The sequence below is a fragment of the Trichoplax adhaerens genome, genomic scaffold, assembly GCF_000150275.1.
Source record: "Trichoplax adhaerens TRIADscaffold_13 genomic scaffold, whole genome shotgun sequence".
NCBI lineage: Eukaryota > Metazoa > Placozoa > Uniplacotomia > Trichoplacea > Trichoplacidae > Trichoplax > Trichoplax adhaerens.
This window is the reverse complement of record NW_002060955.1, coordinates 605,955-621,279: the sequence shown is the minus strand read 5'-3', so window position 1 is coordinate 621,279 and position 15,325 is coordinate 605,955. Positions and strand designations below refer to the sequence as shown.

The window sequence follows — 15,325 nt, the reverse complement described above, 5'->3', positions numbered from 1 at the left end:
AATCCTATCAACCATAAAATAATCAATCTTTCCTAGCCTAATGGCTCGAATAACATGGTCGTAGCAATCGATGATGAAAATGCAAAGGAGCCAAAAGAGAAGGAATCACGGAGAGAAATGGCTAGCCGCAAGGAAAACGCGCGCTTTTGCCTTTTGTGTTACATTGGTAACCGTCGTAGGTCACGTGGTACGATGGAAGACAAAGCCTAGGTGATCAGCTGACCATACGGCCAGCTGGAGTTGAAAACGATTTGGACTGATGTACGGAAGGACGGGAGATGCCTACATGGCCAAGAGGACGGAGGCTAGCTCTTTTTTAATGGGTCATTTTTATTGTACCGGATGACTGAAATGATACACTGTACTACCAACAGCCAAGATGGCAAGGCAAGCCAGGCGTGGACGCTAGAAAATGTTGATCGTCTTTTTCCAGTAGTCCATGCTTTTGGGATGAGTGTAGGCCATTTGACTACTTTAGAAGGTGACTGGAAGGGAAAGCATGGACTGCTAAATCCAGAATTGATTGCTTTTAGTAGTTTATGGCTAATTAAAGAGAGAGAGAGAGAGAGAGACGGGAAACGATCGTTCCTTGTTAAAAATGTGCAAGCCGGCTACTTTGCTGGTCATTTTGCTGTACCGTATCATTGAAATCATACATTATACTGTACTGTAGTACACTCGATGCAACCAGCTGCTTGTGCTTTCCCGGTCTGGAGGTGATCGCTTACGAAACTTTATAGTGTACGCCTACAGACGTGGAGTACAACTAAAATGATCAAGCGAATCGTCGACTTGCCATTCCATGACAGACCTGTTCGAAAGAAAATTGAAAAATTGAACACCTTGTACGTGCTATTTTACTTCCTTTTAAGCCATAAATGGTCTGCAGCTTGGCGTAATATGAGCTGCACTATGATGTGAGCATTCTATGCAGCATCCGATACGTGCTCGAATGGTAGCAGTATGCAGCCAAAAATGAAAGCTTTATATTCTGCAGATTAAAGATCTGCTTTTCACTGAGTCTTCAGTCGAAGGCTAGCTGTACCCAAGAATATTTACAGTATTTGAATGTCGATCTGGCCCTTCTGTAGTTTTACGTAATATGAGCTGCACTATGATGTGTGCATTCTATGCAGTATCAGATAGCAGTATGCAACCAAAAATGAAAGCTTTATATTCTGTAGATTAAATATCAGGTCTTCTCTGGGTCTTCAGTCGAAGGCTAGCTGTACCCAAGAATATTTACAGTATTTGAATGTCGATCTGACCCCTCTGTAGTTTTACGTAATATGAGCTGCACTATGATGTGTGCATTCTATGCAGTATCAGATAGCAGTATGCAACCAAAAATGAAAGCTTTATATTCTGTAGATTAAATATCAGGTCTTCTCTGGGTCTTCAGTCGAAGGCTAGCTGTACCCAAGAATATTTACAGTATTTGAATGTCGATCTGGCCCCTCTGTAGTTTTACGTAATATGAGCTGCACTATGATGTGTGCATTCTATGCAGCATCAGATAGGTGCTCGAACGATAGCAGTATGCAACCCAAAATAAAAGCTTTACTGTATATTCTGTAGTTTAAATATCAGCTCTTCACTGAGTCTTCAGTCGAAGGCTAGCTATACCCAAGAATATTTACACCATTTGAATGTCGATCTGGCCCTAGGCTTGTAAGAAGACCTGATGGAAGAGCTCAGTACAATATAGAATGTGCTGTGGTTATCAAAAACGATAACTTTAACTTGATTTGCTAATGCATTAAAATCAAAATACAAGTGCAGTACAGTACAGTATATTGTATCAATGTACAGTATACATCCCTTCTAAGCTCGAAGGGTTAGGGATTGCAAACAACGACTCTAGCGACAACTATATGTGCAGTACGGATATCCATTATTACAGTCTAGGGGATGGGAAGCTATCCTTATTTTACGCAGCGCTATACACTATGATGCACAATATCGTGCAGTAGAAATAAAAACTTAAACTAAACTGACAGCTATTAATATACCTTGTACAGTGCTACAGATTTACTTTGAGGCCTAAAGTCGCAACCTGCAGTTAAAGTTATTGCACCACTGACTATGCGCCTGGACCAATGGAGATCACGACATCCAATGAATACGAGATGGATACTATATACTGTACAATGTACACACTGTCTTCTCTTTTACTAACGTAAACTAAACACATTTCAACGTCTATCAGCTTATACTGTAATAAGGTAAACAGACATTTGAACGCTGTGGGTGGATTGCCACTAGATACAGTACTTTCGGATAGGCTATGCTAAGGGTGACAGGTCATTTTGCACACAACCCTCAACGCCAATATCTTTATAGTGTATCATAGGCAGCATACTCGTACAGCTATGCGCAATAGCAACAAAATGCTCCAATCGGATGTCATCTAACAAATGAGCACCCAAGCAACGCTCGCCAGTCCAACACATTGCCCAATCATGCACAATTTGAAATGCAAACATGGTAATCATCGAATTTCTACGTGATATTGCTCTAAATAATATCTTAAATAGTCGTTTACTAATCCAACAATGTCAGGAAGAAAAATAGAATCACTATTACTATAATGGCGCCATCATCGGCTTTCATTTCAAGTTATTGTGGATTCTTGCTGCACTTTACATTCAATCAAAACGACAATAAGAACGTGCAAATTACGTTGCAATGTTTTCAATTATATCATGGCGTCCAGTGGAATTGCTATGGCCAAAGTTATTCTTTAAGTTGGGAAAATAGCTCTTGCCATAGCCAAATAATAAATACGGCGAACAATGTCCTCGATTACTTAACGCACACTCAAAAATGTTACTTAGCATTATTGCAGCAAAACGATCATGCTTCAGCAACATGCTACCTAATACAGGTTGAGCTGGTGGATCAACCTCGTCTTGTACCGATTCGTCGTTGGTTTATTCCTCAATTTCTGTGGGATAAAAATATCCAAATCGCGATCTTGAATGGACCTTCCATTTATCTTATTGATTCATCCACAATAACTATCCTTAAGCATGATCTTAATCATGAAAATGGCTCACACCAGATTCATCAATTGAATAATCCTTTTCTTGGCCAACGTCAACTTTCTACTCCAGTTGTTGACCATGCCAGTCATACTGACCTCCAATTGCCTCGATATTGTTGCTTTTTACAATCGTTCAATTTAAATACCAAACATCCTATAGATGCAATCGGTAAAGTAGAAATGAGTTCCAACCCATCGTGCCCTTCTTCAGCAAAACAGAAATGTTACAAACTGCAATCAATAAACTTAAACATCGAAACTACTACTCCAACCGTACTCGATTCAGATAGCATCATTCCTGATATTTATTGCAATATCTTAACGTGCTTTACGTTGGTTTCCGACCTTCACCAGCTACAAGTATTAACTAAATCCTATACAGCCAATAGGATGAATACTAGTGATACAAATTATATCATCTTTGCTTGTACAAGTCAATGCCAACTTGTTGAATTCTTGCATGCTAAGCTTGTTAGACTGTATAAAATTCCTTTCGGTAATGCGATAGATGTAGCATGTGTAATGGTAAGCTAGGTACCAACAGCTTGATGAAATCATTGTTTTAACACAATGTTAACTACCATTTATCTTTGCCTTACAATCTTATTCTTTCACATTAGATTGAAGGTAATAATTATATATGGATTAAATCTGCTGATGACCACATTTGCATTATTAACCATCAAACTCAGCAGGTGCTACTTTGCATTCTATCTTTCAATTTGAAATGATATAGATGCAGAATAGGAACATCATCCAACAAATCAATACTTAAAGTAATTGTTATTCTAAATGAACTTTGTAGATTATTGAAAATAGGAGCAACGTTAGGCATGTACTTATAGACGATTTTGCTGGTCTTGGTCACGATCAAATTCTTTTCTTGTTTGAAGATTATCCAGGTTATATTTTATACTTGTAAAGGAAACAAATTTCTTTCTTTTCTTGTTTATGTATTCTCGTAATCAGGAGTCGATTCTCTCCCATTCAAACTTTATCGGTTTAAATTATTAAAAAATTTGTTCTATAATTGCTAATTATAAATTTATTATAACTTTAATTGTCATCTTAGTTATCTTACTGTCTATTTTCTTATTTTCTAACTAATTTTTTCCTGCTACATACAACATCACAGGGATTAAAAATTTCAACGAACACTATGCTCTTCTGGATTTAAATGACTTCATTTCTAGAAAATCTGAGGTATTTAAGACGTTATAACCACGTTAACTCCTATATTTATTAGTAATGTTATTGAAAATTTTTAGGAATCTGTCAATCAAGAGCATGCAGAAAGTAAGTCGGTAAAATATCCTGGACAAATTATGGCAATTAAAGCGTTGGATGCTAGGATACAGGTATAAATATTTGGTTATTCCAATGGTACAGCCTCGGATATTAACTATATCCAAACGGTCGTTGTAGTTTAAAAAGATATCTGACATTAAAATAGATTTTAAAATTTTACATTTATCTCATTACCTGCACAGAATCTAGCTGCTCAGCTTCATGAATTACGCTGTAAATTAAAACAGAAGCAAGACTTTGCAGCTAAAACACTTCAACTGGTTTCACAAATAGGAAACGGGTTGCCCCCGTCTCCAGTCGTAGATGTATGAAGCTTGTAAAATAATTCTAAATTTCTTACATAACTGTATAAAAATCTCTTCCATGGTTTCTAGTGCATGAAAGACATTGCAATGGTCTCTGATTACGCATGTAACTGACTCATAATATTGCTTATAGTCTACAGATTTGTTTACCTTGATTGATGGATCTGAAGAATTAGGATCAAATGATAATAAAACGTCGAAAATAAACCTTGGTAAAGTTATCATATCTATTAAGCATTGGACTATTACCGATGATCGACTTATAATTGCCTTCGAAATAGACAATAAATCAGAGAGGTACTGTATTATATCATATCTAAACCTTCAATAAAATAATATATATTATCCAACAGCTCATAAAAATCTATTCTCTTTTCCTATTAGCTATCTCTCATCAATAGCAATCGTTCTAGTAAGTAATGATAACGAAAGCCGAACAACGATCACATTACCCGTTTCGAATATTCGACAGACTGAAGAAACTTTAATTCCTTCTGGTAAACATTAGTTAATGAAAAAGTATTATTTTTCAACTCTGCTTAGTTCAATATAACTGCATGAAGTGATAGAATCAACAGTTTTCAAAACTGAATCATTGCCAATTAGATGCCAAAAGGCAAAAAATATCTGCTGAAGCCGATAATAGTACCGAAGATGATACAATCAACTCGATTAAACCTGGGACGAAAGTTCAAATCGTAACCGTAACGGAATTGCCAAATTTCATATTGACTGATTATTGTGACATTGACATATTATGCGCTTTGAAGCAAGATTTTACTGAAGAAACAGTTAGAAATTTCTTAATTTGTTACGGTGGTACCATAAGACTGACACCTGATGATTTTATAAAACATATTTCTACAAGTCCTCAGCTCGAAATCTGTAGTTGTTTAAAATTATCAGAAGCTAATATAAACAAGGTTGCAGTTGAGGTACAGTAACATTGCACCCTTCCGTACATTTCTATTGGTGCTTTTTGATGTATCCGTTTAAGTTCGCTTCGATTATAAAATTCTGTCATGCATTTTTATAACTCTAATAGCTATTAGTTCACCTGAATCACATCAACAACAATGATATCGTTGAGAATATGATTGGTAAACTAAAGTTGTCCCATGACCTTCAAGAAACGTTGACAACATCAGATCATAAGAAACAAAGCACTCTGTTACCAATGTCTAAAACACTCGTTGGATCATCCGGCTTACGTTTCACCATATTTACATCTGATGGCAAAACTTTTAATATTAAAATTTTTGCAAGGTAATTACTTACGTGATATTAGTTGTTGTAGTCCTATAGTTAACCACCCTTATCAATTAATATATATATCGTAACATGTACGTAATTCGATTTTTTAAATTTGTAACTAACGTCACTTTGTCATTCACTTGCAGGGATTTTAGATTGCTTGCATTAATTCTACGACTAGTTGTATCATTCCTTCCAAATGATTCTTTTATACGGCCTAAAATATTAGAGAGTGCATCCTTCAAGAAAGTAATTGAAGCTGCTAGTGATGCAATTGCCAATTACCTTAATCCGTCTTTTAATGTTCATCAACAAGCGTTAAAAGCTTCTAATGATAAACCGAATACCAACATCCACTTAAAAATAATTGATGATGACTCACAGTTAGTAAAGTGTACAGACAAAATATTATTGGCCTGCATCTTTACGGAACTGATAAAACTATTTCGAGATTAGTGACTGCATGTAACAAATAGAATTATCTATCTACATATTATTATTACTTACTTGAAATTGTTATAATGTACAAATGAATAAGTCAGATTTCTTATAACTAATTAATTATAACTTATTCCATCACTAGCTGATTAACTGGGACATTTGTAACAGTACACGATATGATACAAAACTATTTTTGTACAGCCGTTATTACACTTGAATTAAAATATGATTGATTGATTATTTTATTGAACTTGAGAATCTTTAGATTAACTTACTAGTTTAATGCCCCAAAATACCTAGCTAAAAAAAGCTGCGTATTTGGCTTCATGAAAATAAATTTATTGTGTTATAATTAATACCTTCTCATTTATGATTTATTGCCGTTGACCGTTGAGGGACCACCTAGCATGACAATCATACTTGATACGCATTCGTAACTCAAATTCAATTACGTCAAAACATTAATTGAATATGCTGGTCTTTGGTTATTGTTTAATGTACAGGATTAGTGATTTCAATAATGATTACATAATAATATTTTTTCAACTTAATCTAGGATCACAAATGAAAATTAGCCAATTGTACTTGAAAAGACTATACTGTTTTGCTCAATATAATGGGCTGATATGCCAATACGTTCCATGTACAGAGTAATATCACGTCATATTCCTTTACAATAACATATAGCATGATGTGTTATATCATGTGTATCGATATAGTGGAGAGAGCTGTGCTCGCATCCAAGACAAAGTTCAATTATCTCCGTTAATATACAGAACAGTAGCTTGTTCAAAATTTAAGCTCACAAGGCGTAACAACTGCGCTACGAAAATTTGGTTCACAACAATATGCGTATGTGTCATTGATTAGATTCAGTTGCAATTTTTTGGCTGGCTGAAGACAAAATTTTATGCAGACTACAGTGACGATAATAGATGTAGTCACGCGACGTAAAGAATTGAATTTTGGATTACATTAACTACGAAACCATGCACTAAGTTGAAATATTCCATCGATGTACAACAACCAATGTCAGGATCATCTTTGTAAAAGCCGTTGTCCTAAGTACGATTTTGTCGGAAATTACTTCTGCCCCTACCTCTTGATCTTGGCGGATGATTGCCAGAACCGGTACCTCTGTTGTTATAATATCCATGTCCCTATTGATGATTACGATAGATGATACATCAGCATTGTACAGAAAGACTGAAATCGATATTAAAATTGAATAATCTCCATTTAAAATTTATCTATAAAACCTGATCATCATAGGAGGCTCTGCTATCATGAGGTTGTTGATGACTACCAAATCCGGTACCTCTGTTGTTATAATATCCATGTCCCTATTGATGATTACGATAGATGATACATCAACATTGTACAGAAAGACTGAAATCGATATTAAAATTGAATAAACTCCATTTAAAATTTATCTATAAAACCTGATCATCATAGGAGGCTCTGCTATCATGAGGTTGTTGATGACTACCAAATCCGGTACCTCTGTTGTTATAATATCCATGTCCCTATTGATGATTACGATAGATGATACATCAACATTGTACAGAAAGACTGAAATCGATATTAAAATTGAATAAACTCCATTTAAAATTTATCTATAAAACCTGATCATCATAGGAGGCTCTACTATCACGAGGCTGTTGATGACTACCAAATCCGGTACCTCTGTTGTTATAATATCCATGTCCCTATTGATGATTACGATAGATGATACATCAACATTGTACAGAAATACTGAAATCGATATTAAAATTGAATAATCTCCATTTAAAATTTATCTATAAAACCTGATCGTCATAGGAGGCTCTGCTATCATGAGGCTGTTGATGACTACCAAATCCGGTACCTCTGTCGTTATAATATCGATGTCCCTATTGATGATACACCAACATTGTACAGAAAGACTGAAGTTGATATTAAAATTGAATAAACTCTATTTAAAATTTATCCATAAAACCTGATCATCATAGGGGGCTCTGCCATCATGAGGTTGTTGATGACTACCATATCCGGTACCTCTGTTGTTATAATATCGATGTTCCTATTGATTATTACGAAAGATGATACATCAGTATTACATAGAAAGACTGAAGTTGATATTAAAATTGAATAATCTCTATCAAAATTTATCTATGAAACCTGATCATCATAGGGGGTTCTGCTGTCATGATGAGGTTGTTGATACGTTTGTCGTGGTAGCTGCCTACTAGCAAAGTTCGGGTCAAAACCTTTACCGCGATGGCCACGCCTTTGTGTTGGCCTCCTCTATGTCGACTATCATCATGATCGTTAGCATATCCATCATCGAACGTATCCTGTTGTCGTGTTTCAACTTGACGGTCATTGTCTACAAAATATACAATTTGCTGTTCATTATAACTCAATCTACCACAATCTCGACTAATAATAATAACGAAATGTTAGCAATGTGTAACGGAATCTACTACCGTATTTTAGAACTTCGACTCTTACCCTTGAGATTTAAGTGCTTATCTAGGGCATTCCAAAGTGCCATCTTTCCAGATCTTGCGTTACCCCGCGGCGGTCCAACTCCTATGAACAGTACTTACCAGTTACTAACGAAAATTTTGGCATACGATATTGAGCATTTCGGCTAATTCAAATACATTCTGAAGAATCATATATAATTACTGGGATATCAACTTCTATGCGGATCGAATAGTACCATTAACAGGATAATTGCTAAAATTGTTTTGTCATAACAACGTTTAATTCATATAAGAACTCATGTAACCTCTGGCAGGCTCATTTCGCTTACGCGTGTCTTCCACAGATCTAGAAGAATCCTGGCTACTTGCTCCTATACAAAAAGTTCTCGATAGTAATTCTATTTATAGTTTTAAGATCATAATCATTGTCACGAAAATCTAAGAAAATATTACGAGTAATTACTACAGTTACCTTGAGAACGGTGTGTCGCTTGATCTGAGCGATCGCGCCAATTCTGGCTACTATCATCTATAATTTAAAATACCCAAGCGCTATTAAGTAAAACAAGGTAGCATATTTTACGCTATTCCTATTAAACATAGGCCAATGTACTAACTTTTACTGTAGCCGCTACGAGCATCCTTATTATAAGATTTTTCGGTTCGATTATGATTATTTCCTTGCTGTTGTTTAAAATTTTTAGAGGAATTACTACTGTTAACTTTAGTAGTCTCTTGTTTAGCCATATTAGGATTATTCTTGATATATTCTTGAAAAGGAATAAATGCTGGAGGTCCAGAAGAGCCGCCATCACTAGACGTTTTAATTAAAGCCTAACAAGTTGAATAAGTCAGTTGTTAATTTCGACAAAAATTTTGGAATTCTAAATTAACTTTTGTCGTATTACTTAAGGTTAAGAACTTCAGATAGCAAATAATTCTAATGATATAATGTAAACCTGGCCCGCTTTGCCTTTCCGTATTAACTTTTCGACGTTTCCACCTAATAACTTGGCATTTTCATTGGTTAATAATAGCATTCCGTTTCTGGCTTGAACTTCAGCTTTTAAACATATTTTGGTACCAGGAAAGGTCTTTAAACTGTACCACAAACAAAACACATATACAATTTCAAGAAATGATCCTATTATAAATTAAACTGTATGTTAGCTTTGAGTTATTTATACAATATTTTTATCGGTTTCATAAGACTAACGAAAGGCCCTGGATACTGGAAATATCTAATGCTGTGCATGTTGAGTGTCCATCAGACAAGTGAATGCGTAATAACGGTGGAGCTGTTTGAGATTCTTGATTGGAACTTGGAGCAGCTATGTTTGTAATTTTAATAACTTGTAATACCAGAGGGTACGGAACCTATTTGTTTGGCATTTATGAGTAGTTGATTAGTATAATGGTAGAGTTATGATATTACTATTTTATAATCAAACTGCAACTCCTACTACATCATGTAAAATTCCTAGATTAAATAGCAGTATGTTGAGGGCTGGAACCATTTGAAAATCTCTTTCCTATACAATACACTGTAGATTCAAGCACCTTTGATACAGTACTATCGATCAAGATTGGTGCATACTATCGTGCGTTTATCGCAAATTTAGTTGATTTACGTTCTGAAGTATCATGAAGGGACCAATATCGCTTATTAATCAATCAGATTACGTGTATCATTTAATCACAGCCCATGCGTTTTTGATCAGATTGAACGCGCTTTAAATTATCTTCGGTATATATCTCTTATTAGATTTAACATTAATTATCATTAAGTACAAATCAATTGAGGATGTAGCAAAAAAACATCAAACTGTAATGTGTATGAGTTGTTTTCCTTAAAATTATGACCTTATTGGAAGTACTCCTGCCAACACCATCTGGTAAAATTTTCTTACACATACCTCGAATATCCAGCTATTATTGAGATATTACGAGTATAAGTTAATAATGTATATTGCAATAATAAATGACATACTCCTAACAAACACGGCAGCATACTTGTAAAATGATGTATCGAATTCTAAAACTGATCTAAACATCAAAACCTGAATATGTCGTACTTACATCCAATGCAGTTTTGATGACTGAATCAGCAGAAACATTTCTGTTATCATTACTGCAATCCTTAATAGCTTCAGGAGTAAGGAACCTAAGATCAAATGAATGTGATGATGAACGTTAAACTATAATTCTTAATGAAGAAGATAACGATGAGACTTTATTTCTACTTTAATCTACTCGTATTTGGCAAATGTAAATATAGGTAAGTATTTAAGGTCGGTAAACTTTTGACAACGGTCAAGAATAGGGGGTTTTTAAAAAGTCTTGTTGCAAAAATTTGCACCAACTTTCATGATTGATCCGATTTTGACAAAGTCGATTGAGGCTCAATGAGTAAAATGAAAATTATTTCCAGTTTATTTCCTGGAGACTGCAGTTTACTCGTATGTCAAAATATACTGCAGCCTCAAGCTATGATAGAGCTCCATCATTTCTAATACTGTACATATGATATAATTTATTTTATTTAAACAAACTGAATAAAACTTTAGAGAATTTAGCTTTATTATAAGGTGAAATTCATCCATTCGACTATTTGCGAATACGCTCTGGAGCTACTTTAACATCATATTGTTGCGAAATCAGATTCATATTGATGCATACTACGATGTTGATACCCTTGTACTGTATGTATAGTTCACCAACTACTGTAGCTACTTTCAAGGCTAGAAAATAAAGGTTACTAAATACTGTACGTGGTAATGTAGAGTACATGAATTGATTTATAATATAATAAGAGCCAACATGAGAGATAGTTCATCTTCTCATGCTAAAAGATGTGCTGACCGCTCAATACACGTAGCAAAATCAAGAATCATCCTCTTATCCTTATTTGCAGTCCTACCATCCTTTCTTTTCTAACGCATTTTGTAATTCAGGCATTGCAGGCAGAAGATTCCTGTGACAAGCGAGCAAGTTGGATCAATTGATATTTGGACTTCAATGCTAGAAAAAGCGTTGAAATCCAATGGACAATCTCGAATTATTTTAGTCCTGTTGACTCAATGGCTGCCTACTGTTGATGTACCATTCTGCATGAATAAATTAGGCAGATAGTAACAGCAGTCTGTCAGCAACGACAACTGCACCAGTCAAGTGAAGTTGTACAATGTACAGTGCAGTAGAGTACAGTACAAAGGTGATTTTACCATATACAGTACTGTACCGTACTACTGTACGTACTGTACTGTATACGGTACAGTGTACAGTGTACAGTACGTACTATCCTACAGTACTGTACTGTACACAGTAATACAGTACTACAGTGTACAGTGTACAGTGTGTATAGTACAGTACTGTACTGTACTGTACTGTACGTAGACCAGACCATAAAGACCTCTACTGCGCACTGGACGATTGATTCAAGAGTGAATCAATAGACATGTAGCGTGTACATTGGTGTACAACTAGTGTAAAATTTGGTCATCGCGATTTTCATTTTGCCATAGTACCAGTAACGTAGTACAGACAGTACAGTACACTACACTACTACAGTACTGTACAGTACTGCACGTACTATACGGACAGTATGGTACAGACGGTTGCTGGGTTAAAGTGTCAAGATTCAAGAGTGAATCAATAGACATGTAGCGTGTACAAGTGTACAACTATACTGCACACTGTCCATGGTAAAGTGCTGTGGTCTGGAACATCAGTCGTCCAACGTCAGTCGTGAAGCGCAATTGACTCGCTCATCGACGTTGAACAGTCTTTGAGAGCTAGTTGAAGTCTCTGACCACGTCACACCGTCCGGTTGACGCTGAACCCCATTCTACTGTACAGTGTACAGTGTACAACTGTACTGCACACTGTCCATGGTAGAGTGCTGTGGTCTGGAACGTCAGTCGTGAAGCGCGATTGACTCACTCATCGACGTTGAACAGTCTTTGAGAGCTAGTTGAAGTCTCTGACCACGTCACACCGTCCGGTTGACGCTGAACCCCATCCTACAGTACTGTACAGTGTACAGTGTACAGTGTACAACTGTACTGTACAGTACTGTACTGTACTGCACACTGTCCATGGTAGCGTGCTGTGGTCCGGAACGTCAGCCGTGAAGCGCGATTGACTCACTCATCGACGTTGAACAGTCTTTGAGAGCTAGTTGAAGTCTCTGATCACGTCACACCGTCCGGTTGACGCTGAACGCCATTCAACTGTACAGTGTACAACTGTACTGCACACTGTCCATGGTAGCGTGCTGTGGTCTGGAACGTCAGTCGTGAGGCGCGATTGACTCCACTCATCGACGTTGAACAGTCTTTGAGAGCTAGTTGAAGTCTCTGACCACGTCACACCGTCCAGTTGACGCTGAACACCATTCTACTGTTACTGCACACTGTCCATGGTAGAGTGCTGTGGTCTGGAACGTCAGTCGAGAAGCGTGATTGACTCCGCTCATCCACGTTGAACAGTCTTTGACAGCTAGTTGAAGTCTCTGATCACGTCACACCGTCCGGTTGACGCTGAACACCATTCTACTGTACTGTACTCGTTGAACAGTCTTTGAGAGCTAGTTGAAGTCTCTGACACGTCACACCGTCCGGTTGACGCTGAACGCCATTCTACTGTACTGTACTGCACACTGTCCGTGGTAGAGTGCTGTGGTCTGGAACGTCAGTCGTGAAGCGCGATTGACTCCTCCACTCATCGACGTTGAACAGCCTTTGAGAGCTAGTTGAAGTCTCTGACCACGTCACACCGTCCGGTTGACGCTGAACACCATTCCACTGTACTGTACTTTGTACTACTGTACTACACACTGTCGATGGTACAGTGCTGTGGTCTGGAACGTCAGTCGTCAAGCGCGATTGACTCGCTCATCCACGTTGAATAATCTTTGACAGCCAGTTGAAGTCTCTGATCACGTCACACCGTCCGGTTGACGCTGAACACCATTCTAGTGTACAGTGTACAGTAGAGTAGATCAGCTTCAGACAATCGCTCGATACGTCCGTCCTCCGTGGACGACGTGCAGTCCAGTCAGAAAACACAAGTGCTTCAAGCTAAGCGCAACACACTCACCCTATTGTATTCTATTGTACGCCAGTGGACGCTGGGCAGGTCAACCAGTTATCAGCAAGCTGCTGACTCGGAGATCATACTGAGATTGTCCGTGGTAGTGTGGGGTGTCACTCTACGTACGCCACATTGGCCTAGCAATTTTTTTTTCTCTTTGAAAAATTCCAAGTGGACACAGGGAAAAAGTGCAAAGGAAAAGAGGAAAACAAGCAGTTTTCTCTTTCCTTCCTTGTCAATAACGTGTGGTAAGCAATGTCAAATTCGTTTATACCAGGAGAATTGTCATTTATCCCTTTGCTTACATTCAATCCTATTCATAGTGACGTTCGGACTTTGTGATACATTGTCATGATAGCAGGCAGGAATCGATCTGCTACAAATACAGTCATAGGATAAGATGGAGTTGAACATGCTCTACTTTACGCATCCAATCTTCAACCAATTGCTGTCTATCTTGCTGAAATTGCATGTAATTTAGGCTAGGAATAATGGGATCATAGTTCAGTGTAGGACCATGGATCTGCTCCATGCTTAATACAACGCGTTGCAGGGTATAGACAACGAGGCTGATTTGATTTGTTAGGATTCAAACAACGACAATACCATTTCATTCTCCAATCGACTTGTACCAACAACATGGATCGATCTGTAAAGGGTTGAACTAATTTCGCTCTATCCTTCTTATGCTTTATAGGCATTGTAAATAGCCAATCATTCATTGGATAGCTACAGGCAATCCGATTGCTTTCCAATCGAAAATTATCCACATTCAAACGTACTGTACTGTAAAAACAAATTGAAATCATGGCTGATAAAGATAAAAAGAACGATAAAGGATTGGTAAGTTGTAAAAGACTCTTCAAGAATGAATCAAAACGATGTGAATATTGTCATTAAATTCCATTTCGGCAATATCCATTTTTAATTTTATATAATCTAACGAGCTCTTTTTGAGACGTTTTTGACTGTAACATTTTTAACTGTACGATACCGTAGACAACAACGATAACTGCAGTACTCCAGTTCAAATGATCAATGAATCGATTGGACTTATCTAAACACTAAATCTCCAAATGACTATTGCAACCGAATAGCAAACTGTGATTGAATTATTTCTTCCATCGTAACTGATTGTACACCAGTAGAATAGATAGCCTATCAATCATGACAGTGACCTTTAAAGAAAGGAATGTAGCCATTCTGAAAATCTCGTGTGGTTAATTAAAACAACTGCCAAGTCCCCAGCGTAGCGATGTACATCATCAAATCGATCATGGTGCATTCATCCATACAATTTTATTCGTTCTTATCCAATACACTTGGTATTAGTTTAGTTGTCGCTGATATTTTCTTAAATGACAATCCCTTCTTTAAATCTACTTCTTAACACTACGTAAAAAAAC

At 36.9% G+C, this 15,325-nt stretch overlaps 3 protein-coding genes across 3 annotated transcripts; 1 reads left to right on the top strand and 2 right to left on the bottom strand.

Moving 5' to 3' along the window:
- Window positions 1-2,590: 2,590 nt before the first annotated feature.
- Window positions 2,591-6,369, top strand: TRIADDRAFT_60008 (uncharacterized protein; the record flags this gene model as incomplete). The annotated part of the gene is made up of 11 exons (XM_002116055.1): window positions 2,591-3,571; window positions 3,667-3,741; window positions 3,852-3,948; window positions 4,182-4,249; window positions 4,315-4,404; window positions 4,537-4,659; window positions 4,793-4,956; window positions 5,044-5,156; window positions 5,266-5,594; window positions 5,705-5,925; window positions 6,060-6,369. The coding sequence occupies 11 exons, from the start codon at window positions 2,591-2,593 to the stop codon at window positions 6,367-6,369; spliced, it is 2,571 nt and encodes an 856-aa protein (XP_002116091.1).
- A 352-nt stretch (window positions 6,370-6,721) lies between these two features.
- Window positions 6,722-8,890, bottom strand: TRIADDRAFT_60007 (uncharacterized protein; the record flags this gene model as incomplete). The annotated part of the gene is made up of 9 exons (XM_002115974.1): window positions 6,722-6,756; window positions 7,454-7,514; window positions 7,614-7,697; window positions 7,797-7,880; window positions 7,980-8,063; window positions 8,163-8,246; window positions 8,333-8,416; window positions 8,610-8,722; window positions 8,848-8,890. The coding sequence occupies 9 exons, from the start codon at window positions 8,888-8,890 to the stop codon at window positions 6,722-6,724; spliced, it is 672 nt and encodes a 223-aa protein (XP_002116010.1).
- A 547-nt stretch (window positions 8,891-9,437) lies between these two features.
- Window positions 9,438-11,783, bottom strand: TRIADDRAFT_60006 (uncharacterized protein; the record flags this gene model as incomplete). Its single annotated transcript, XM_002115973.1, has 6 exons — window positions 9,438-9,659; window positions 9,785-9,926; window positions 10,042-10,202; window positions 10,689-10,754; window positions 10,905-10,989; window positions 11,746-11,783. 6 exons carry the CDS (start codon window positions 11,781-11,783, stop codon window positions 9,438-9,440), a joined length of 714 nt encoding a protein of 237 aa, XP_002116009.1.
- Between the last annotated feature and the right edge of the window lie 3,542 nt (window positions 11,784-15,325).